Consider the following 26,720-nt stretch of genomic DNA (forward strand, 5'->3'; position numbering starts at 1 on the left):
TCAATCCATGTGACAATAACACCAATCCTCTGGCCAGTTAACCAAGCTGATTGCTACTGGTAAGGCCAGGTTTCTCCTGAACTGGTTAACTCTGTTCTGGTCAGATTACTCTGGTTAGACTGATTCCTGCTGATTCGACCATGAAGACAAGTACAATGAGATAGTGTAAGGGAGAAATGAATTTTCAACGTGATTTCAGGCTGTTGTATCTTCAACTTGAGGAATGATGGGGTGGGCGGGAGAAGAGAGGATGTCCCAGTTGGGTGGGGTTTTTGATTATGTTGGTTAATTTACTGATGCAGTGAGAGGTGTAGACAGAGTCCATGGAGGGGAGGACGGTTCCTGTGATGTTCGCGACTCTGCAGTTTCTTGCGGTCACATGGAGAGCAGCTGCTGTAACAATCTGTGATGTATCCAAATAGGTGCATTGATACTAATTTGTGATGGTGACCCCTGTAGCAGAGAGAGACTTTGGATGTTTGCCTGTGGGAGCCAGAGGCTGGGGGAGGGGTGGGTGGGGAGGACTTCTAATGGAGGTGTACAAAATTATGAGGGGCATGGATAGTTGGATACATTACCCCAATGGCAGATGGGTTGAATGTCAGAGGTCATAGGTTGAGGGTAAGGGGAAAGAGGTCTAGTAGGGATATGTGTGGCTATTTTTAGGCCCAGAGGAGGCTGGAATCTGGAATCAACTGCCTGAGGAGGTGGTAGAGATAGAGACTTTCCGAATTAAGTACAAGATCTCCCCAGGTTACCACTGACTGGCTAATGGAAATTTTACTTTACATATTTCCTTCCAGATACTTTAAAGCATTTGTCAAGCAAGTACAGTAATTATAATAATAAAGTGTTTCATTGTATTCATTAACAAGTGGATACTGAATGTATTCCATTAGTTTAATGACAGGCATCGTTAGGGTGATTACTGAGTGATGGAAGAACTACAGCAAGTACATCCAGAGCAATGTGGTGTGGGGAGCAATAGAAACTGGACATTTCCAACAGAATGCTCTCAGGATCAATCCCTTATGGGAACCTCCAGAAAAGTCACTAAGTAACTCAGCACAGAAACAGGCCCTTTGGCCCAACTCACTACATGTGCTTGTTCCATACGACTGTATTTGGCCTGTATCCCTCTAAACATTTCCTATCACTTTGGATCTTCACCACTTGAGACATGCTCTCTTCTCACTACTGCCATTGGGGAGAGGGTACTGGACTCTGACGACCCATACTCAATGTTTTAGGAACAGCTTCTCCTCTGCCATCAGCTTTCTGAACAGCCCATGAATCCATGATCACTGCACCATTATTCATTGTTTGAACTATTTTTAAAATTTTTGTAACTTATAGTAATTTTATGTCTTTGCCCTGTACTGCTGCCTCAAAACTAAAAATGTCACGACATATGCCAGAGGTAATAAACGTGATTCAAACCTGTTCAATTGTCTTTTAAACATCATAATTGTGCTCGACTTTACTCCAGGCAGCTTGTTCCATTTACCCAGCAACCTCTGTACCCCTCAGCTCCCCTTTAAAACTTCTCCCTCTCATCATAAGTCTGTGCCCTCCAAGTTTTAGACACCCTGCCCTGGGGAAATGACTTCAACCTTTCACCTTATCCAAGTCCGGCATGATTTTATAAACCTGTACTACATCACCCCTCAGCCTCCTGTGCTCCAGGGAAAATATCAAGATGTAGCCTTGAATTGCCAACACATTGAAGGAGACCAGCCTTCTGAGCCACTGCTCTCCTCCAGTAGCTCATCTTTTGCCCCAAAGTCCAGCACCAGTTGCCTCCTTTGTCTCCCTGGATCCAGGATGTTATGTAGAACATAGGACCTAAATCTAAGGCACAGTACAGGAGTTACAGCTTACAATGTGGCATGATCTCAACGCACTCTAAGATCAATCTCACTCTTTCCTCCTACACAGCCTTCCATTTTTTCTTCCATCCACGTGTAAGAGTTTCTTAAGTGCACCTAATGTATTTGGCTCTACCACCACCCTCGCTACTCATTCCACTAATAATCTGTTTAAAAAATTTATCTCTGACTTCCCCCCCCCCCCAATACTTTCCTCTAAACACCTTAAAAGTTATACCCTCTCATATTAGTAATTTCTGCTCTGGGAGAAAGTCTCTTACTATTCACTTGAACTATGCCTCTTGTCTTGTTTATCTCTATCAAGTCATTTCTCATCCTCTATTGCTCCACAGAGAAAAGCCCTAGTTTGCTTAACCAATCCTCATAAGACATGCTCTCTAATCAGGAAGCAGCCTGGCAAATCTCCTCTGCACTCTCTCTAAAGCTTCTACATCCTTCCTATAACGAGGTGACCAGAACCAAACACATCATTCCAAGTGTGATCTAACCAGAGTTTTATGGAGCAGTAACATTACCTGAACTCAATCCCCTGACTAATGAAGGCCAACATACAATACACCTTCTTAATCAACTTACATGGCAACATTGAGGGATCTGCAGACATGGACCCCAAGATCCCTCTCTTCCTCCACACTGGTAAGAATCCTGCCTTCAAATCTGACCCTCTAAGGAAGGTTCCTGACCAAGAAACAAGTTGGACCATGGTGGACGTTACCTGTCCCCAGGCACTCACCCTGCACATTTCACTCTCCAGAGGATAAGTCTGTGTACCAGCTGGTAGTCTGCAGCCGCCCCTCAGCAACCTCCCACGACTCATCAGATCACCCAACTTTATTTTTATTTTTAAATATTATTTTCTTCAGAGATACAGCACTGTAACAGTGCCCAGTTACACCATGTAACCAATTAACCTACCAACCCATACATCTTTGGAATGTGGGAGAAAACTGGGGCACCCGGAGGAAACCCATGCAGTCAAGGTTGGATGTATGAACTCCTTACAGACTGAACCCTGAAGCTGGTGCTGTAATTGTGTATTGCTAACTGCTACCGTACCATGACATCCCCTTTGCAAGAAGTTGTTGGGCCTTAGTTGTACATTCTCCCATTACTACATGAGTTTTCCCCGGTGCTCTGGTTTACTCCCACATTCCAAAGACATACAGGCTAGGGTTAGTAAATTATGGGCAGGTTATTTTGGTGCCAGAAGCATGGCAACACCTGTGGAGGGTGTTGGTCATTGATCCAAAATTATTCCGTTCACTGCATGTTTCAGTGTTTTGACATGCAAGTGGAAAATAAAGCTGATCCTTCATCTGCTATCCTTGCTGGGTAGGGGTGGGTGGTACGGGACGGGCTGCCAGAGAAGTCTATGTGAGTAACCAATGGTGTGCTTTGTAGATGGTGCAAACTGCAGCCGCTGTGAGCTGATGGTGGAGCGAGGGGGTTGTTTCGGGTGGTGGGTGGGGCACTGATCGAGCAGGCTGCTTTCTCGGGCATGGTGTAGAGTGTCTTGTTGGAGCCACACTCACCGAGGCAAGTGGGGAGTGTTCTGTCCCACTCCTGACTTGGGCCTACTGGATCGGGTGTCAGGGGATGAGTCATTTACCACAGGATGTCTAATACCAGAGAACATACATTTAAATTGAGATGGATGTTCAAAGGAGATGTGTGTGAGTATCTTGAATATGCTGCCGGAATGGTGGCACAGGCACTTAAGAGGCTCTTAGATAGGCCAATGGATGTGTAGGGATTGGAGGGATATGGACGATGTGTACAAGGAAGGTATTAGATTATTTGGACATTTGATAAGACCATAAGATGTGGGAGCAGAATCAGGCCATTCAGCCCATCAAGCCTGCTCCGCCATTCTATCATTATTATCCGTTAATGTCATTCTCCTGACTTCTCCCTGTAACATCTGACATCTTTACTAATCAAAAGCCTATCAGCCTCCACTTTAAATATACTGTACCTAATAACTTGGCCTCCACAGCCGTCTGTGGCAATGAATTCAGATTCACCACCCTCTGGCTAAAGAAATTATTTCTGATCTCTGTTCTAAATGGATGTCCCTCTATTCTGAGGGTATGCCCTCTGGTTGTAGACTCTACCACCATAGGAATCATCCTTTCTACATTCACTCTATCTAGACTTTTCAACGTTCGATAAGTTGCAGTGAGATTCCGCTCCCCCCCCCAAAATTCTTCTATACTCCAGCGAGTTTAGGCTCAGAGCCATCAAATACTCCTCCCACCTTTGTATGCAGGCATCCTTCCCCTTCCTTCCTTGTCCTGATGAAGGGTCTCGGCCTGAAACGTCAAATGTTTACTCTTTTCCATAGATGCTGTCTGACCTGCTGTTCCTCCAGCATTTTGTGTGTTGCTCCTCATACATTAACCCTTTCATTTCTGGGATCATTCTCGTGAACCTTGTCTGGACCCTCTTCAATGCCAGCACATTCTCTTTTTTTTTAGGCATGGGACCCAGAACTGCTCACAACACTCAAGTGTGGTCTGACCAATGCCTTAAAAAGTATTACATCCTTGCTTTTATATTCTAGTCCTCTCGAAATGAATGGCAACACTGCATTTGCCTCCCCCAGTCCAATAATGCACTGTTTGGGAGGTTAATTGGTCGTTGCAAATTGTCCCATGATGAGGCTAGGATTAAACTGGGGGATTGCAGGGTGTCACAGCTCAAATGGCCTATTATAGTCACAGAAAAGTCTAGAACAGAAGCAGACCCTTCAGCCCATCTAGTGGTTCAACCATTTAAACCGCCTACTCTTGTCGACCAGCACTGGACATAGCCCTCCATACCCCTACCATCCATTCACCTATCTAAACTTCAAATAAACGTTGAAATCAAGCTCGCATGCACCACTTTCACTGGCAACTCATTCCACACTCTCATGCCCCTCTGAGTGAAGAAGTTTCCCTTCATGTTCCCCTTAAACTTCTCACCTTTCTCCCTTAATCCATGACCTCTAGTTGTAGTCCTACTGAACCTCAGTAGAAAAAGCCTGCATGCATTTACTCTATCTATACCCCTCATAATTTTGTATACCTCTATCAAATCTCCCCTCAATCTTCTACGTTCCAAGGAATAAAGTCCTAACCTAATCAATCTTTCTATATAACTCAGGTCCTCCAGACCCAGCATCATCCTATTCCATGCATATCTCAGCAAATAAATAAATAAACAAACAAACAAACAAATAAATAATAAAGTGGTGACCTGCCTTAATGACTATTGCCCAATAGCACTTACATTGGCAGTCATGAAGTATTTTGACAGGTTGCTGATGAAATGTATCAACTCCTGCCTGAGAAACAACTCGGATCCCCTCCAATTTGCCTACCGGCACAACTGGTCCACAGCAGATACCATCTCGCTGGCTCTTCGCTCAACCCTGGAATGTCTGGAGAAGGTCAAATCAAAGGTGGTGATGAATCAGCACATAGGAGGGAGATTGAAAATCTGGTTGAGTGGTGCTACAATAATAATCTCTTACTCAATGTCAGCAAAACCAAGGAGCTAATTTTCAGGAGGAGGAAACCAGAGCCAGGCATCCTGGGAGGATCAGAGAGGGTCAGCAACTTTAAATTGCTCAATGTTACCATTTCAGAGGACCTGTCCTGGGCCCAGCATATAAATGCAATTATGAAGAAAGCACGACAGTGCCTCTATTTCTGTAGGAGTTTGCAAAGATTCAACATAACATCTAAAACTTTGACAAACTTCTTTAGAAGTGTGGCGGAGAGTATATTGGCTGGTTGCATCACAGCCTGGTATGGGAACACCAATGCTCTTGAACAGAAAACCCTACAGAAAGTAGTGGATATGGCCCAGTCCATAATGGATAAAGCCCTCCCCACTATAGAGCACATCTACACGAAGCACTGTTGCAGGAAAGCAGTGTCCATCATCAGGGGCCCCTACCAGCCAGGTCATGCTCTCTTCTCATAGCTGCTATCAGGAAGAAGGTAGCGGAGCCTCTGGACTCACATCACCAGGCTCAGGAACAGTTATTACCCTTCAACCAGCAGCCTCTTGAACCAAAAAGCATAACTTCACTCAACTTCACTTGCCCCATCATTGAAACATTTTCACAACCTATGGACTCACTTTCAAGGACTCTTCATCTCATGTTCTTGATATTTATTGCTTATTTATTTGTTATTATTATCTATTTCTTTTTTGTATTTGTAGTTTGTTGTCTTTTGCACATTGGTGCAATGCCCAAGTTTCATTCAATCTGTTATGGTTATTATTCTATTATGGATTTATTGGAAATGAACCCAGGGGTTGTATATGGGTACCCTGATAATAGATTTATTTTGAACTTTGAACTTTAATCCTATTCTTGGTCTTGCTCCCTTTCCTTATCCTTGGTCCTCTCACAATCCCTATTGTGGTCTTGCTCACGGTCCTAATCTTGGTCCTGCTCTTTTTCATTTCACTTTCATGCCCCTCTCTTCCCTGCTCACATTCTCTCTCTATTTCTTCTCTGCTTTTCAACTTCTTGTCTTTTTTTCTTACCTTCATTTCTCTTCTAGTTTCTTGTGAGTATCTCTGAATTTGCTAATTTCTCAAGAAATTAGGTCTCATTTATCCTTTCCATTTCCATAGTAATTATGTCATCCTCCTCTTTCTTTTCTTTTTTCTTCTTTCTAGGATGTGCCTCTTGATCTTGGGAACGTGCATTTAGTTCACTGGAGTATTCTTTTATTGATCCTTCTATTGCTCCCTTTACAATCCAATCTCTCCTCTTGGTTTCCTTATCGACAACATCATTTGACGAGTCTGTTTTTGATTCTCCATTGACTCCTTTCTTTTTGACCTTCTGTTAATCCAGCTGGGCTTTGGGCTTTGCATCTACTTTTGGAAGCAGCTTTTTGTCTCTCACTTGAAGCTCATGCAATAACCTTAATCTACAGAGGGTAGATTCTGGGTCTTTAAATTCACAAAAACTGAATTCTTGCAACTTTCCTGACACTCCCTAAACTCTCTTCCAGCCTAAAACCAAGCCACATTTAGCAAATAACTGCCTGATTAACATGTCAGTTTTTGGTGTTTTTGGAGTCGCGAAACATATCATTAGTTTTCTCAGATATGTTACCTACAAAAAACTGCTGTGGTTGGACCTCTGCTTTCGTCACTTCCACGATTCCCCTGAGCAGAATGGTCCTTCCTTGGTCCAATATGCTTTCCAACCAGAGGAAAAGAGGTTGGCACCAACACCAGTTTGACCTCAGTTGGGCAACAGTTCATGGTGTACCAACTGGAGATAGTTGTGACATCATCCAGTACCTTTCTTAATTTGCTTTCAGTTAGCATTTTACTGGGGCTGTGGCATGCAAATGGTGGATGGATCTCCAGTCAAGCTGTAGTTGTCTCAGACACTGATGTCCCCACAATGCTGGTCCTCCTGTTTTTTTGACATACAAGCCCAATATGGCTTGTTGGTTGCAGTATTTCATAAAATACAAATGTCATTCCCACAGGAGTTATCTTTTCACTGCCCTGTTCTCTCCCCACAGCCCTGTATCAGTCTGACACTAATCCCACAGCCCTGTTCTCTCCCCACAGCCCTGTATCAGTCTGACACTAATCCCACTGCCCTGTATCAGTCTGACACTAATCCCACTGCCCTGTTCTCTCCCCACAGCCCTGTATCAGTCTGACACTAATCCCACTGCCCTGCTGTCTCCCCACAGCCCTGTATCAGTCTGACACTAATCCCACTGCCCTATACTCTCCCCACAGCCCTGTGTCAGTCTGACACTAATCCCACAGCCCTGTATCAGTCTGACACTAATCCCACTGCCCAGCTGTCTCCACACAGCCCTGTGTCAGTCTGACACTAATCCCACTGCCCTGTTCTCTCCCCACAGCCCTGTATCAGTCTGACACTAATCCCACTGCCCTGTTCTCTCCCCACAGCCCTGTATCAGTCTGACATTAATCCCACTGCCCTGTTCTCTCCCCACAGCCCTGTGTCAGTCTGACACTAATCCCACTGCCCTGTTCTCTCCCCACAGCCCTGTATCAGTCTGACACTAATCCCACTGCCCTGTTCTCTCCCCACAGCCCTGTATCAGTCTGACATTAATCCCACTGCCCTGTTCTCTCCCCACAGCCCTGTATCAGTCTGACACTAATCCCACTGCCCTGTTCTCTCCCCACAGCCCTGTATCAGTCTGACACTAATCCCACTGCCCTGTTCTCTCCCCACAGCCTTGTATCAGTCTGACACTAATCCCACTGCCCTGTTCTCTCCCCACAGCCCTGTATCAGTCTGACACTAATCCCACTGCCCTGTTCTCTCCCCACAGCCCTGTATCAGTCTGACAATAATCCCACTGCCCTGTTCTCTCCCCACAGCCCTGTATCAGTCTGACACTAATCCCACTGCCCTGTTCTCTCCCCACAGCCCTGTATCAGTCTGACACTAATCCCACTGCCCTGTTCTCTCCCCACAGCCCTGTATCAGTCTGACACTAATCCCACTGCCCTGTTCTCTCCCCACAGCCCTGTATCAGTCTGACACTAATCCCACTGCCCTGTTCTCTCCCCACAGCCCTGTATCAGTCTGACACTAATCCCACTGCCCTGTTCTCTCCCCACAGCCCTGTATCAGTCTGACACTAATCCCACAGCCCTGTTCTCTCCCCACAGCCCTGTATCAGTCTGACACTAATCCCACTGCCCTGTTCTCTCCCCACAGCCCTGTATCAGTCTGACACTAATCCCACTGCCCTGCTGTCTCCCCACAGCCCTGTATCAGTCTGACACTAATCCCACTGCCCTGTTCTCTCCCTACAGCCCTGTATCAGTCTGACACTAATCCCACAGCCCTGTATCAGTCTGACACTAATCCCACTGCCCTGTTCTCTCCCCACAGCCCTGTATCAGTCTGACACTAATCCCACTGCCCTGCTGTCTCCCCACAGCCCTGTATCAGTCTGACACTAATCCCACTGCCCTGTTCTCTCCCTACAGCCCTGTATCAGTCTGACACTAATCCCACTGCCCTGCTGTCTCCCCACAGCCCTGTATCAGTCTGACACTAATCCCACTGCCCTGCTGTCTCCACACAGCCCTGTATCAGTCTGACACTAATCCCACTGCCCTGTTCTCTCCCCACAGCCCTGTATCAATCTGACACTAATCCCACTGCCCTGTTCTCTCCCCACAGCCCTGTATCAGTCTGACACTAATCCCACTGCCCTGCTGTCTCCCCACAGCCCTGTATCAGTCTGACACTAATCCCACTGCCCTGTATCAGTCTGACACTAATCCCACTGCCCTGTTTTCTCCCCACAGCCCTGTATCAGTCTGACACTAATCCCACAGCCCTGTTCTCTCCCCACAGCCCTGTATCAGTCTGACACTAATCCCACTGCCCTGCTGTCTCAACACAGCCCTGTATCAGTCTGACACTAATCCCACTGCCCTGTTCTCTCCCTACAGCCCTGTATCAGTCTGACACTAATCCCACAGCCCTGTATCAGTCTGACACTAATCCCACTGCCCTGTTCTCTCCCCACAGCCCTGTATCAGTCTGACACTAATCCCACTGCCCTGCTGTCTCCCCACAGCCCTGTATCAGTCTGACACTAATCCCACTGCCCTGTTCTCTCCCTACAGCCCTGTATCAGTCTGACACTAATCCCACTGCCCTGTTCTCTCCCTACAGCCCTGTATCAGTCTGACACTAATCCCACTGCCCTGCTGTCTCCCCACAGCCCTGTATCAGTCTGACACTAATCCCACTGCCCTGCTGTCTCCACACAGCCCTGTATCAGTCTGACACTAATCCCACTGCCCTGTTCTCTCCCCACAGCCCTGTATCAGTCTGACACTAATCCCACTGCCCTGTTCTCTCCCCACAGCCCTGTATCAGTCTGACACTAATCCCACTGCCCTGTTCTCTCCCCACAGCCCTGTATCAGTCTGACACTAATCCCACTGCCCTGTATCAGTCTGACACTAATCCCACTGTCCTGTTCTCTCCCCACAGCCCTGTATCAGTCTGACACTAATCCCACTGCCCTGCTGTCTCCCCACAGCCCTGTATCAGTCTGACACTAATCCCACTGCCCTGTTCTCTCCCCACAGCCCTGTATCAGTCTGACACTAATCCCACTGCCCTGTTCTCTCCCCACAGCCCTGTATCAGTCTGACACTAATCCCACTGCCCTGTTCTCTCCCCACAGCCCTGTATCAGTCTGACACTAATCCCACTGCCCTGCTGTCTCCCCACAGCCCTGTATCAGTCTGACACTAATCCCACTGCCCTGTTCTCTCCCACAGCCCTGTATCAGTCTGACACTAATCCCACTGCCCTGTATCAGTCTGACTCCGAGTTATATTGGAAGTCTGATGTGTACAGGGTGAACAGGACCGGAGAGAGTACGGTTCCCTGCGGCGCTCCTGTGCTGCTGACCACCGTGTCAGACCTACAGTCTCCCAACCGCACATACTGAGGTCTATCTGTCAAGTAGTCCACTATCCAATCCACCCTGTGAGAGTCTACTCCCATCTCCGTTAGTTTGTGCCTTAAGATCTTGGGCTGGATGGTGTTAAAGGCACTAGAGAAGTCAAGGAATGTAATCCTCACAGCACAACTGGCCCCATCTAGGTGAGAGAGTGATTTTTGCAGCAAATACATGATAGCATCCTCCACTCCCACCTTCTCCTTATACGCAAACTGAAGAGGATCCTGGGCGTGCCTGGTTTGTGGCCTCAGATTCTGTATTATCAGCCGCTCCATGGTCTTCATCACGTGCGACGTCAAGGCAACAGGTCTGAAGTCATTCAACTCCTTTGGTTGTGGTTTCTTCGGTACCGGGAAAATACAGGATGTTTTCCACTGTCTGGGTTCTCTTCTCTGCTCCAGGCTCATGTTGAAGATGCGCTGTAGTGGTTCTCCCAGCTCAGTCGCACAGGCCCTCAGTAATCGTGGGGAAACTCCATCCGGTCCAGCCGCCTTGCTGGTACAGATCTTCCTCAGTTGACCTTCCACCTGTGCAGCCGTAATCCTGGGCATGGGCAAGGTCTCCTGTGAGTGGCTATTTTCCTGTGAGGGAAGTAAGCCTGGTGTGGATTTCTGCGGTGAGGATGAGATTGAGCTGTCGAACCTGTTGAAGAAGTTGTTCAGCTGGTTCGCTTTCTCCACATCTCCACTTATGTTCGCCCCCCGCTTTGCACCGCATCCGGTGATGATCTTCATCCCATCCCACACCTCCTTCATGCTTTTTTTCTGCAGCTTTTGTTCTAGCTTCCTCCTATACTGCTCCTTTGCCCCCCTTATCTGTACTCTGAGTTCCTTCTGAACTCTTTTAAGCTCCAACCGATCACCATCTTTAAAGGCCCTCTTCTTCTGGTTTAGGAGGCCTTTGATCCCACTGCCCTGTTCTCTCCCCACAGCCCTGTATCAGTCTGACACTAATCCCACTACCCTGTTCTCTCCCCACAGCCCTGTATCAGTCTGACACTAATCCCACTGCCCTGTTCTCTCCCTACAGCCCTGTATCAGTCTGACACTAATCCCACTGCCCTGTATCAGTCTGACACTAATCCCACTGCCCTGCTGTCTCCACACAGCCCTGTATCAGTCTGACACTAATCCCACTGCCCTGTATCAGTCTGACACTAATCCCACTGCCCTGCTGTCTCCACACAGCCCTGTATCAGTCTGACACTAATCCCACTGCCCTGTATCAGTCTGACACTAATCCCACTGCCCTGCTGTCTCCACACAGCCCTGTATCAGTCTGACACTAATCCCACTGCCCTGTTCTCTCCCCACAGCCCTGTATCAGTCTGACACTAATCCCACTGCCCTGTTCTCTCCCCACAGCCCTGTATCAGTCTGACACTAATCCCACAGCCCTGTATCAGTCTGACACTAATCCCACTGCCCTGTTCTCTCCCCACAGCCCTGTATCAGTCTGACACTAATCCCACTGCCCTGTTCTCTCCCCACAGCCCTGTATCAGTCTGACACTAATCCCACAGCCCTGTATCAGTCTGACACTAATCCCACTGCCCTGTTCTCTCCCTACAGCCCTGTATCAGTCTGACACTAATCCCACAGCCCTGTATCAGTCTGACACTAATCCCACTGCCCTGTATCAGTCTGACACTAATCCCACTGCCCTGCTGTCTCCACACAGCCCTGTATCAGTCTGACACTAATCCCACTGCCCTGTTCTCTCCCTACAGCCCTGTATCAGTCTGACACTAATCCCACTGCCCTGTATCAGTCTGACACTAATCCCACTGCCCTGCTGTCTCCACACAGCCCTGTATCAGTCTGACACTAATCGCACTGCCCTGTTCTCTCCCACAGCCCTGTATCAGTCTGACACTAATCCCACAGCCCTGTATCAGTCTGACACTAATCCCACTGCCCTGTTCTCTCCCTACAGCCCTGTATCAGTCTGACACTAATCCCACTGCCCTGTTCTCTCCCACAGCCCTGTATCAGTCTGACACTAATCCCACTGTCCTGTTCTCTCCCCACAGCCCTGTATCAGTCTGACACTAATCCCACTGCCCTGTATCAGTCTGACACTAATCCCACTGCCCTGTTCTCTCCCTACAGCCCTGTATCAGTCTGACACTAATCCCACTGCCCTGTATCAGTCTGACACTAATCCCACTGCCCTGTTCTCTCCCTACAGCCCTGTATCAGTCTGACACTAATCCCACTGCCCTGTTCTCTCCCCACAGCCCTGTATCAGTCTGACACTAATCCCACTGCCCTGTTCTCTCCCCACAGCCCTGTATCAGTCTGACACTAATCCCACTGCCCTGTTCTCTCCCCACAGCCCTGTATCAGTCTGACACTAATCCCACTGCCCTGTTCTCTCCCCACAGCCCTGTATCAGTCTGACACTAATCCCACTGCCCTGTTCTCTCCCCACAGCCCTGTATCAGTCTGACACTAATCCCACTGCCCTGTTCTCTCCCCACAGCCCTGTATCAGTCTGACACTAATCCCACTGCCCTGTTCTCTCCCCACAGCCCTGTATCAGTCTGACACTAATCCCACTGCCCTGTTCTCTCCCCACAGCCCTGTATCAGTCTGACACTAATCCCACTGCCCTGTTCTCTCCCTACAGCCCTGTATCAGTCTGACACTAATCCCACTGCCCTGTATCAATCTGACACTAATCCCACTGCCTTGTTCTCTCCCTACAGCCCTGTATCAGTCTGACACTAATCCCACTGCCCTGTATCAGTCTGACACTAATCCCACTGCCCTGTTCTCTCCCTACAGCCCTGTATCAGTCTGACACTAATCCCACTGCCCTGTTCTCTCCCCACAGCCCTGTATCAGTCTGACATTAATCCCACTGCCCTGTTCTCTCCCTACAGCCCTGTATCAGTCTGACACTAATCCCACTGCCCTGTTCTCTCCCCACAGCCCTGTATCAGTCTGACACTAATCCCACTGCCCTGTTCTCTCCCTACAGCCCTGTATCAGTCTGACACTAATCCCACTGCCCTGTTCTCTCCCCACAGCCCTGTATCAGTCTGACACTAATCCCACTGCCCTGTATCAGTCTGACACTAATCCCACTGCCCTGTATCAGTCTGACACTAATCCCACTGCCCTGTTCTCTCCCTACAGCCCTGTATCAGTCTGACACTAATCCCACAGCCCTGTATCAATCTGACACTAATCCCACTGCCCTGTTCTCTCCCTACAGCCCTGTATCAGTCTGACACTAATCCCACAGCCCTGTATCAGTCTGACACTAATCCCACTGCCCTGTTCTTTCCCTACAGCCCTGTATCAGTCTGACACTAATCCCACAGCCCTGTATCAGTCTGACACTAATCCCACTGCCCTGTATCAGTCTGACACTAATCCCACTGCCCTGTTCTCTCCCTACAGCCCTGTATCAGTCTGACACTAATCCCACTGCCCTGTTCTCTCCCCACAGCCCTGTATCAGTCTGACACTAATCCCACTGCCCTGTATCAGTCTGACACTAATCCCACTGCCCTGTATCAGTCTGACACTAATCCCACTGCCCTGTTCTCTCCCTACAGCCCTGTATCAGTCTGACACTAATCCCACAGCCCTGTATCAATCTGACACTAATCCCACTGCCCTGTTCTCTCCCTACAGCCCTGTATCAGTCTGACACTAATCCCACAGCCCTGTATCAGTCTGACACTAATCCCACTGCCCTGTTCTTTCCCTACAGCCCTGTATCAGTCTGACACTAATCCCACAGCCCTGTATCAGTCTGACACTAATCCCACTGCCCTGTATCAGTCTGACACTAATCCCACTGCCCTGCTGTCTCCACACAGCCCTGTATCAGTCTGACACTAATCCCACTGCCCTGCTGTCTCCACACAGCCCTGTATCAGTCTGACACTAATCCCACTGCCCTGTTCTCTCCCTACAGCCCTGTATCAGTCTGACACTAATCCCACTGCCCTGTATCAGTCTGACACTAATCCCACTGCCCTGCTGTCTCCACACAGCCCTGTATCAGTCTGACACTAATCCCACTGCCCTGTTCTCTCCCCACAGCCCTGTATCAGTCTGACACTAATCCCACTGCCCTGTTCTCTCCCTACAGCCCTGTATCAGTCTGACACTAATCCCACTGCCCTGTATCAGTCTGACACTAATCCCACTGCCCTGCTGTCTCCACACAGCCCTGTATCAGTCTGACACTAATCCCACTGCCCTGTTCTCTCCCCACAGCCCTGTATCAGTCTGACACTAATCCCACTGCCCTGTTCTCTCCCCACAGCCCTGTATCAGTCTGACACTAATCCCACTGCCCTGCTGTCTCCACACAGCCCTGTATCTGTCTGACACTAATCCCACTGCCCTGTTCTCTCCCCACAGCCCTGTATCAGTCTGACACTAATCCCACTGCCCTGTTCTCTCCCCACAGCCCTGTATCAGTCTGACACTAATCCCACTGCCCTGTTCTCTCCCCACAGCCCTGTATCAGTCTGACACTAATCCCACTGCCCTGCTGTCTCCACACAGCCCTGTATCAGTTCCCAAACTAACCTGACAGGAAGGAATTGAAATGCTTACTCAGAAGAGACAGTGATGGTGGGATGGTGTTCAGTGAGGGTCTCGGCCCAAAACGTTGACTGCTCATTTCAACGGATGCTGCCCGACCTGCTAAGTTCATCCAGCTTTTGTTCAGTCGGTGGAGGTGTAGTTCCCCGTGTCAGGTGGATGGGGGTAAATACAGGCGAGTTGAGGGGTGGTGGCAAGGAAATGGTTAGGGTGGATTTGTTAAAGGGGTAGGGGGCTGTGGGAAAAGGCTTTGGTAGGTGTGGAGGGAGTTATGGGGTGAGGTCTCGTGTAAGTGGAGAGTAGAAGGAGTGAGTGGTGATGTGTGTGTGTGTGTGTGTGTGTGTGTGTGTGTGTGTGTGTCAGGCTGTAGGGGAGGAAGATGAGTGAGGGGTGGGTGGAGAACAGAATGTGGGAGAGTGTGGGGCGAGAGTGGGAAGGGGTGGTGGGGTAATGGAGTCGTGAGGGAGGTGTGCAGGGGTAGAGAGGAAACTGTGAGGAAGGGAAGAACTGAGAAATGAGAAGGAGTGTGGCTGATCAGGCAGTGAGGGAGGAAGGAGTATGAATGGGGGGACTGAGGAATGGAGGAGATGAGAGTGTTGTGAGGGAGGGGTGAGTGAGAGTGGGAAAGTTGATGTAAGAGTGAGGGATAGAAGGTGGCAGGGATGGAGGAAGGGAAGGAGTGAGTGAGGAAGAGAGATAGAGTGGATATAAGGGAGGGAGAGTGAGAGTGGAAGAGGGGAGGAAGGAGGTTTGAGGGAACAATAAGAATGTGAGTGGATGAAGGACGTGAAGGAAGGAGTGAATGAGGGGGAGAGAGAGGGATGTGAAGGAGTGAGTGTGGAAGGGAGGGGTAGTGAGTGAGTGAGTGGGTGAGAGGAGGGCCGGAGAGGGCGGAGACGGGCCGGCCCCCACCGGTGAGTGACGGTGGCTCTCGGCGCTGGCGGAACGGAGACAGAGCGGGGCTGACATTCGCTCGGGCTTTGCTGGCTATCGGCTGGTCATGGACCGGGAGCAGTCGGGTAGACGGTGAGTGCGTCTCCGGGGGTCCGCGCCCCACTCTCCGCTTCTCTCCCTACCCCTCTCTCTGGACACGCACTTCGGCTTCGCCGCTGGACTAAGCTGGGCGTTTATTGCACTTTTGACGCTGAGGAAAAAGTATTTTTGTTTTACAGTTTTGGGGTTGAGTGGGGGCTCGTGTTGTCTCTGAGTGAGTGCGCGGGGGGAGGGTGGTGTTGGAGGTGTCTGTGGACATTCGGGGTGTTGTGTGTCTGTGTGTGTACAGGGGAGATGAGGTGGGGTGTGTGCGCGCTGGGGGGCTGTTAATCAGACATTCCTCGTGGGGTGGGGAGAGGTGGTCTCCCGTCCACCGCCATAATACTCCCTTGGGATGGAGAAAGCAGACATGCCCCATTTCTCTTCCTCCACACACACTCTTTATTCCCCTCCGCCTCACTCTTCCCTCTCCTCCCTTATCTACGCTCCCACCTCCCCCACACTACCCCTGTGCTCCTCCCGTCTCTCTCTGCCCCTTCCCTCCCCACCCTTCCCTTTCTGCCCCCAGTCTCTCTCCCACCCTTCCCTTTCTGCCCCAGTCTCCCCCACCTGCCCTTTCTGCCCTCCCCACCCTCCCTTTCTGCCCCCAGTCTCTCCCCACCCTCACTTTCTGCCCTGTCTCTTCCCCCACCCTCCCTTTCTGCCCCCAGTCTCTCCCCACCCTTCCCTTTCTGCCCCAGTCTCTCCCCACCCTTCCCTTTCTGCCCCCAGTCTCTCCCCCCACACTTCTTTCTGTCCCCAGTCTCTCCCCACCCTCCATTTCTGCCCCCAGTCTCTCCCCACCCTCCCTTTCTGCCCCCAGTCTCTCCCCACCCTCCATTTCTGCCCGTCTCTCCCCCACCCTCCCTTTCTGCCCCAGATTCTCCCCACCCTTCCCTTTCTGCCCCGAGTCTCTCCCCCACCCTTCCCTTTCTGCCCCAGTCTCCCCCACCCTTTCTGCCCCATCTTTTCTCCCACCCTCCCTTTCTGCTCCCACTCTCCCCACCCTCCATTTCTGCCCCACCCCTTTCTGCCCCAGTTTCCCCCCACCCTTCTCTTTCTGCCCCGTCTCTCCCCCCACCCTTCCCTTTCTGCCCCGTCTCTCCCCCCACCCTTCCCTTTCTGCCCCAGTCTCTCCCCCACCCTTCTCTTTCTGCCCCAGTCTCTCCCCCACCCTTCTCTTTCTGCCCTCAGTCTCTCCCCACCCCCTTTCTGCCTCCCTTTTCTCTCCCCACCCTTCCCTTTCTCTCCTCCACCCTCCCCTTTCTCCTTCCAGTCTTCACCCTCCACCCTTTTGACCCTCCTCCTGTCTCTGCTTCCACCCAAGGGGCAGTGTCACGCTGTGCCAATCTGAACAACACTCTTCCTGTGTGAGGCTGGGTTGTTCCCCCACACTAGGCATCACCTCTCTCAGTTACCTTTATTTGTTGGCTAACACTGAGTTTTGGAAGAGGGGGACAAGGGTGTGTTTGAGTTGGTTCTCCACAGATTATCCTTGCCCTCATTCTCTGAATTTGCCCTCCAACCTTCTTGCAAGTCCCTTCCCTCCCCACGGGTTTGGACAAGCATTAGTCTCCAGGAGAGGCCACTACTCTGTCACCGACCACCCCCAATCCCAATCTAGGCAGTTCCTGTTGTGAACCCAGTCTGGCTTCAGGACGTGCCTTTGCCCACTGGTGTCGTGGATCAACACAGCTGAAGCAAGCAGTCAACCGGCCGCCCAGTTGGCTACCTCTGTATGGCAGACTTTGGGGCAGAGGTGTGAGTCGTGTTCTGTTGCGCATAATGTGCTTTGACCCGACTGAATTTTCATTAAATCTTTGTAGCTGATGGCTGATCAGGGTGCTGTGTGCATTGGTGGTGTGTGTGTGTGTGAGGCAGCTCTCGGTGTGCTTGCACTGATCCTCGTGTTACTCTGGGTGGTGATATTTCTCAGTGTTTGAGATCTGTGTTTTCCAGTCTGGGGAGCAAGTCACATCCCAGCTGTGTCTGCTGTTGAGTACCATAAGCCCGCTCCAGGAATTGTTGGGCTTCTTCTCTGGCTCCCACCCTCTGACAACACCCCCCACCTCCCCACCACACCCAGACCTCTCTCGCCCTTGTCCTCGGATCCGCCACCTTTCTGCCCGTTCCCGCTCCACAACCCCGCAATTCTGTGCCTCCTGAGCCTCGGCACAGTCTTGTCCCTCCCGGAGTTTGTGGCTCCTTCTGGCCTGCCGACCCTCCCAGATGTTTGTGCTTCCTCCAAGTCTGGCCTCTTGCTCACTCATCCAACAGCTCTCCTCCCCACCGGAGTTGGGGGATGGGGGGAGACTAGGGTGTCCTAGTCCGAAACGAGAACTATGGCATAGATTTAAGTTGGCTGGAGGGGGAAGATTGAACAGGAACGTGATTGGCAAGCAACACGTTGCACATGAAAGTAGAGTAATAAATTTATTCCCAATATACATTTTCGTGTACAGTATTAGTAATCTGCAGTGGCGTGTTGGTCAGAGTGCGACATACAACAAAAAGCAACATTGGATAATTATAAGGAATTACATATATAAAATTAGAGATTAGTGGAGGGATTATATGTGAGATGAGCTGCCAGAGAGTGATTGAGGCAGGTACTTTCATTTAAAAGACAGTTGGACAAGTACATGGTTTGGAAACGTTTAAAGAGAAAGATTAGTTTTATTTGTCACAAACATTGAACCACACTATGAAATGTACCATTTGGTCAATGACAAACAAACAATGTCAAGGATGTGTTGGGGGAAGCAAGTCATAGGCATAGAAAACCTACAGCACAATACAGGCCTTTCGGCCCACAAAGCTGTGCCGAACATGTCCTCACCTTAGAAATTACCCAGGGTTACCCATAGCCCTCTAAATGTTGCCATGCTTCTGTTGCCAGTGTAGCTTGCCCGCAACATAAAGAAAGTTGTGGTCCACACGCTGGCAAATGGGACTAGCTTGGATGGGACATCTTGGTCAGCATGGAGCAGATGGGTCGAAGGATCCGTTTCGCACTGTGTGACTCTAAGACTCTGTTGTTCCACTCCATGATTGCAGCTCTAAACCACTCCAAGCACGTGCGGAGATGTGGATCAAGAGCAGACCCCCTTGATTCCTGTTTTCCCCTATCGGCAAGATGATGGCTGATCCTGGACGGAGAAAGCCCCGGGTGGTCACGTCATAGCTGGGATTTGAGTACCCTCCTCTCCGTACAAGAGCTAGGAATTGCGAATAGTACAGTACAAAGGCAGAAATGCTGGAAGGACTTGGTCAGTCAGGCAGCATCTGAAAAAGGGGAAAGTGGGTAATGTTAGAGTCATAGAGAGCTACAGCAGGGAGCAGGCCCTTTGGCCCATCTAGTCCATGTTATTCTGCCTAGTTTCATTGATCCACAATCTAGACCATAGCACTCTATTTGTGTATTTATCTAAACTTCTCTTAAAAGTTGCAATTGAATCCACATCCACCTCTTCCACTGGCACCACATCTTTGCAACACTCTCTTAAATATTTCTTCTTTCACCCTTCACCTATGACCTCACCCAACCCCAATGGGAAAACAGACATGAGAAAATCCGCGGATGCTGGAAATCAAAGCTACGCACACAAAATGCTGGAGGAACTCAGCAGGCCAGGCAGCATCTCTGGAAAGGAGTAAGCAGTTGACGTTTTGGGCCCCGATGAGGAAAAGCCAACCTGCATTTACTCTGTCGATACCCCTCATAATTTTGTATGCCTCTATCAAATCTCCCCTACTCTCCTATGCTCCAGGGAGTAAACTCCTAACCTATTCAACCTGAGACGTTTATAAGGTATTGGTCAGACTGCACAGAGTATTGCGAGCAGTTTTGGGCTCCATATTTAAGGAAGGATGTGCCGACATTGGAGAGAGTCCAGAGGAGGTTTATGAGAAGGATTCTGGGAATGAAAGGGTCAAGGGATAAGGAGCATTCGATGGCTTTGGGCCATCTGGCATTTAGAAGAATGAAGGGGGAGCTCATTGAAACCTATATTGAATATTGAAAGGCCTAGATAGAGTGGACATGGAGAAGTGGGAGAGTCAGGATCAGAGGGCACAGCCTCAGAATACAAGGACAAACCTTTAGAACAGAGATGTGGAGGAATTTCTTTAGCCAGAGGATAGTGAATCTGTGGAATTCATTGTCACAGATAGCTGTGGAAGCCAAATCATTTGGCCTACTTATAAAGTGGAAGTTGACAGGGTTTTGATTGGTAAAGATTATACAGAGAAGGCAAGAGAATGGGGCTGATGATAGCCATGATCGAATGGTGGAGTAGACTCGATGGGCTGAATGGCCGAATTTTGCAACCATATCTTACGATCGCAACCTTTCCCTATAATTCAGGTCCTCAAATCCTGGTAGGGTCCTTGTAAAGTTTTTCTGTACTCTTCCCAGCTTACTGATATCTCTCCAAGTTCTTTCATCGCTGGCTTGGCTGGAACCACAGGTGCTGCCTAACTGCTGAGTTCTTCCTGCAATTCTGTTTATTTTTCTCCCTTTCAGATTGTAGCATGTGGAGTTTTGTGTTTGTTTGTTTTTGTGTTGAGATTGATGTTCTTTTCCCCATGGCACAGATCTCTAAGGCTGGGGGCATCAGTTTAGGACGTGCAGCAAGAGGTTTACTGGAGATCTGAGGAAAGGTTTTTATCTTCCCAGCAGGTGATTGAACTCTGGAACGCATTGCCTGTTAAATGCTCGATGCACCTCCTCTCACAACTGCTCAGTGGTATCTAGACAAGCATTTATAAAACTATACTGTACTACAATAGTCTATCGGCCGATGGGCTGGTAATGGGATTAATGTAGATGAGTATTTTCAAAGTCAAAGATCATTGCCAGGTGCACTAATCCACGTATGCAGAGGTGCCCCATACTTCCCTCTAATTACCTTAAAATTATTCAAAGTGCAAAGTAAAATTTATTATCAGAGTACAGATCACCACATACCATCCTGAGGTTCTGTTTTTTGCAGACATACTTAGCAAATCTGTAGAACAGTAACTGTAAAGAGGATCAATGGACAACAGACTGTGCAAATGCAGATATAAATAAATAGCAATAAGAGCATGAAATAACAAGATAAGAAGTCATTAAATGAGTGTAGCTATCCCCTTTTGCTCAAAAGCCTGTTGGTTGAGGGGTAATAACTGATTAGTTTTGAGGAGATGACAGTGTTAAATGCCAAGCTTAATCGATGAAGAGCATCCTGATGTATGCGTCTTTGCTGTCTAGATGTTTCAGGATTCTGTGAAGAGTCCTCTCCTATTAGTTATCTCCACCCTGGGAAAAAGTCTCTGTCTGTCCACTCTCTCTGTGCCTCTTATCATCTTGTACACTTCAATTAAGTCATCTCTCATTGTCCTTTGCTCCAAAGAGAAAAGCCCTAGCTCGCTGAACCTATCCTCCTAAGACATGCTGTCTGATCCTGGCTGTCCACTCAATCTATAAACGCAAACACGAGAAAATCTGCAGATGCTGAAAATTCAAGCAACACATACAAAATGCTGGTGGAACAGTCCTAACGAAGGGTCTCAACCCAAAACGTTGACTGTACTTCTTCCTGTAGATGCTGCCTGGCCTGCTACATTCCACCAGCATTTTATGTGTGCCACTCAATCTATGTCTCTTATCACCTTGTACATCTTTGATGGAAGTTACCTTCTTGAGGCAATGTCTCCTGTAATATGACCGGTGATGAGGGATGTGCCCATGATGTATTGGGCAGAATCCATTGCTCTCTGCTGCTTCTTTCGTTCTTGCTTCCCAGACCACGATGCAACCTGATTGAAGCCCTTTGAGAACCCGAGAAGGGTGGGGGAGATGTGGACACTCAGATGTGAGGGATTGCAATGGGCAGCAGGCTGAGGGTGAGAGTTCAAAGGGGTTGGGGCAACCATTAATGAGTGATGTAGCATAGAAGCCTGGCCCTTCATCCCACTGTGAGGCTACTGACCACAAAGGGTGCATTTGTTCTAATCCCACACTCCTCATCTGTCTTGTTCTCCCAGGGAGATGTGCAGGCTTGGGTTATATGTTTTTGATTGATAAGGGCATCAAAGATTACACAGAGAAGGCAAGAAAATAGGAAAATGATGGGGCTGAGAGCCGTGATCGAATGGTGAAGCAGACTCGATGGGCTGACTGGCCTAATTTTTCTCCTATATCTTATGATCTCAACCTTTCCCTACAACTCAGCTCCTCAAATCCTGGCAGCACCCTTGTGAAGTTTTTCTGTACTCTTCCCAGCGACAGAGGCTGAGGGGAGGTCTGATGGAGGTGAAAGATTATGAGAGACATAGATAGAGTAAATGGGCAAAGTTTTTTTCCTAGACAGGATATGTCTAATACTAGAAGGCATGTATTTAAAGTGAGAGGAAGGCTTGGTAACGTAGCGGTCAACATGATGCTTTGCCGCACCTGCGATACGAGTTCAATTCCTGCCGCTGCCTGTGAGGAGTTTATACGTTCTCATGACTGTGTGGATTTCCTCTGGGTGCCCCTTTTTCCTCCTGCATTCCAAAGACATACAGGTTAGAGTTAGTGAGTTGTGGGCTTGCTATGCTGTTGCCGGAGGCGTGGTGACACTCGCTGTCCCCAGCACATGCTCAGATTGTATTGATCACTGACGCAAAATTTCACTCTACGTTCCAATGCACTTGACAAATAAAAACTAATCTTCAATCTCTATCTTGTCTTTAAAGGAGGTATGCAGGGCAATTCAATTTTTACCCAGAGTGGTGGGTGCCTGGGATGTGCTTCCTGTTGTGGTGGCGGAGGTGCATCTGAGAGAGGTTCTAAGTGACTCTTAGATGGGCACAAAAATGGCAGGGAATGGAAGTTTATGGACGTTGTATAGGTAGATGGGGTTTGTGTAGTTGGGTATTTGATTACTAATGTAATTCAGTTGGCACAACATTGTGAGGCTGAAGAGTCTCTCGTGTATTGTATGTTCTGAGCTCTGTGTTCCAGATCTCCAAACATAGAACATAGAAATCTACAGCACCTTCCAGGCCCTTCGGCCCACAATGTTGTGCTGACCATAAAACAGACTCTAGAAACTGCCTAGAATTTCCCTACCGCATAGCCCTTTATTTTTCTAAGCTCCATGTACCTATCTAAGAGTCTTTTAAAAGACCCTATAGTATCTGCCTCTACCAGTGCATTCCACACATCCACCACACTGTGTGAAAAACTTGCCTCTGACATCCCCCTTGTACCTACCTCCAAGCAGTTTAAAACGATGCCCCCTCGTGTTAGCCACTTCAGCCCTGGGGAAAATCCTCTGGCTATCCAGAAGATCAGGGCCTCAAACAAATGAACTTGGAGAGGAAGTGACTGAGGAAAGGGTTAGAGGGATATGGGCCAAATGCAAGACTGGGTCAGTATAGACCAATTGGGCCAAAGGGCCTGCTTCTTACTACAAGTGTAGGAATTCTGTGTTGGTCTGAGTATCAGTGTGTGGGGCAATAAGTGAGGGCATTACAGTGCCCCAACTCCCGAAGCTTGAGTAACTTGCAGTCAGTCATTACTGGCCTGCAGGCAAAGCCCCTCTGTAACTGGGGGGCTCACTGGGTTGCCCCTGGGGGGGAGGCAGAAGTTGGGATGGAGGGCCCGGGGGTGCGGGGAGGCACTGCGGTGGGTCCTGACCTCCTCAAAGCCATCTGCAGCAATTCACTCTCTCCTCATATCTGTGCGAAGGAAATTGGCATGCGAACCCTTTCAGGAAAGATGCGCTTCCAGCCTGGCTGGAGGGGTGTCTCATCGTGTGAGGTTTGAGAGATTTTTCAGTTTGGGGGAAGAGCTTGTTCTGGTTGAAGTGATGCAGGGGAGGCCCAAGGCAGAATCCCTGGAGACTTTCGTTGTTGGCTTTCAGACAATTCAGCCAGAGTTCAAGGCAGCTGATCTGGCTTCACCCGGTTGGGACTCGCTCTCCCCTCCCCACCTGAGTCCACTGACACCAGCTCTGCTGCTGTGGACTCTCCCTGGGTAGCTGCCTGCCTCTCGTTCTCTTTGCAGTATAGGCAGGAAGGCAGAGGAACAGGCCCTTCAACCCGCTGTGTCTGTACCAAAATGGATAATACTAGGGGGCTTAACTTTAAGGTGATTGGAGAAAAGTATAAGGGTGAATGTGGTGAACTACATATACCTGTCTGGACACGCCCCCCCCCCCCCCCCCCCCCCGATGACTGCTCCTGTGGCTCCTCCCACTGACCGCGGTATAAAGGCGATTGGGGCCTGAGCCCTGCCTCTCAGTCTCCAGGATGTAGCATGGTGGTCAATTGCTGCTTGTTCTTTCTTCCAGTCAATAAAAGTCGATATCTCGCCTCACCTCTCAGAGAGTTATTGATGGTGCATCAATTTTATTGACTGGAAGTTTTAAAACATGGAAAGTATTTTACGTCCGGAAAAATTAGACTTGAACCCTCAAAACTCAGAAGCAGCTCTTGCCTTTGAGCTCTGGCTTGCATGCTTCTAATCATACTTGGAGGAGGTTCGTGCGACTGAGCCCGCTATTATGCACAGAATTCTCCTCTCGAGGGTCACCCCGAAAGTCTACTCATTTATCAGGGACCTGCTGACCTACCAAGAGGCACTGGACGCCCTCAAAAGACAGTACCTGCGGCCGGTGAACACCGTCTATGCAAGACATCGCTTAGCGACGCAGCGGCAGCGACCCAACGAGATGAGCACTGCATTTCTCCGAGCCCTACAGACACTCATGCGAACTTGTGACTGCAAAGCTCTGATGGCGGAACAACATGTGGAGCTGCTAGTACGAGACGCCTTCGTTACAGGGATCAGGTCAGTGTACGTGCGCCAGCGGCTGCTGGAAAACGCCGATCTTACCTTAACGCTCGGCGATTGAGACGGCCGACACGCTGGAGGCTGCTCTGCACAACGCTGAGGCTGTCCAGCCGCGCGATCCCCTGCCGGTCCCGTGGACACCTCAGACCCCGTCGCTGCCACCCGCGAGCAAATTCACCACCGCCGCTGCCAGTCGCGATTCCACGAACTCCCCGAACCCGACCACAGCTGCTGCCAGTCGCAAGTCCGCGCAGTGTTACTTCTGTGGACTCGAAAAGCACCCCCAAAAACGCTGCCCGGCCTGAGAAGCTACCTGCTCCCGCTGCGGGAAGAAGGGCCATTTCGCCAAGGTCTGTAAGTCTGAACCACGAGCGGGGTCGGGTAGCGCTGCGTGTGAGGCATGGGGGCCGCCATCTTGGTCGCCACCATCTTGCCTGCCCGGATGGGGGCGGCCATCTTTGTCGGCGCCAACTCGCCCCGCCCCCGACCCACTGGTGCTTACCGGGCACCAAGACAGCAGTTCAACTCTGGCCTCTGTAACCCTCGACCAAAGCGCCCCACACCAGCTTGCAAGGTCAATGATGGACATCCTGGTGGAGGGGCACAGGACTAGCTGCCTGTTTGACATGGGCAGCACTGAGAGTTTTATTGACCCGGACACGGTGCAACACTGCGGACTCGTGACACGGCCGGTAAGCCAGAGAGTCACCACGGCTTCTGGGTCGCATTCCACAGACATCCGGGTGGGTTGTGTAGCGACATTGGTGGTGCAGGGCACAGAATATCGGAACTTTGTGCTACTGGCCATGCCTCAACTGTGCACGCCTGTGCTATTGGGGTTGGACTTCCAGAGCCATCTCGAAAGTGTGACTACGGCATATGACGGGCCCCACCCACCACTCACTGTCAGGAATCCTCAGTTTTGTGGGACTTGGTCATATACCCCGCTACTGACCACACACACACACACACACACCGGCCCACACATCCCACCCAGCACCATGCCGACAGCTGCGCTACTGACACCACTTGCAGCCTCTCCACCCTCAAGATCCCTCCCCCACCGCTGTTCGCCAACCTGACCCCCGACTGTAAACCTGTAGCAACTAAAAGCAGGAGGTACAGCGTGGGGGACAGGGCCTTCATTCAGTCAGAGGTACAGCGGCTGCTCAGGGAGGGGATCACTGAGCCAAGCACAAGCCCTTGGAGGGCCCAGGTGGTTATTGTTCGGACCGGGCAGAAAAATAGGATGGTCGTGGACTATAGTCAAACCATCAATAGGTTCACGCAGCTTGACGCGTACCCCCTACCCCGCATCGCGGATATGGTCAACCAGATAGCTCAGTACAAGGTGTACTCAACAATAGATCTGAAATCCGCTTATCACCAGCTCCCCATCTGCCCAGAGGACCGCCCCTACACCGCCTTCAAGGTGGGCGGCAGGCTCTATCACTTCCTGCACGTCCCCTTCGGTGTCACGAATGGTGTCTCTGTCTTCCAGAGGGAAATGGACCGGATGGTGGACCAGTGCCAACTGAAGGCCACATTTCCCTATCTGGATAATATCACCATCTGTGGTCACGACTGGTCGGATCACAACGCCAACCTCCAACGATTTTTCCAAGTGGCCAAAGCCCTGAACCTTACTTATAACAGGGACAAGTGTGTGTTCGGAACCACCCGAATCGCTATCCTTGGGTATGTCGTGGAGAACGGGGTCATTGGCCCTGATCCCGACTGTATGCGCCCCCTGTTAGAACTCCCTCTTCCCACCACCTTCAAAGCCCTCAGACGGTGCCTGGGCTTCTTTTCCTATTACGCCCGATGGGTCCCCCATTACGCAGACAAGGCCCGCCCCCTGGTCAAGTCTACCACTTTTCCCCTCTCTGCCGAG

General features: G+C 49.9%; 1 protein-coding gene across 3 annotated transcripts in view; it reads left to right on the forward strand.

Moving 5' to 3' along the window:
- The first annotated feature begins 15,880 nt into the window (after positions 1 to 15,880).
- The window catches only part of LOC140724816 (estrogen receptor beta-like), a 305,615-nt gene continuing 294,775 nt past the window's right edge, over positions 15,881 to 26,720 (forward strand). For all 3 annotated transcript variants that reach the window (XM_073039457.1, XM_073039459.1, XM_073039460.1), the window contains exon 1: positions 15,881 to 15,993. In XM_073039457.1, coding sequence (XP_072895558.1) covers positions 15,968 to 15,993 — 26 coding nt within the window. In that variant the 5' untranslated portion in view covers positions 15,881 to 15,967. The remainder of the gene's footprint in view (positions 15,994 to 26,720) is intronic.

This window comes from Hemitrygon akajei, chromosome 3 (genome assembly GCF_048418815.1).
Source record: "Hemitrygon akajei chromosome 3, sHemAka1.3, whole genome shotgun sequence".
NCBI classification, from domain to species: Eukaryota; Metazoa; Chordata; class Chondrichthyes; order Myliobatiformes; family Dasyatidae; genus Hemitrygon; species Hemitrygon akajei.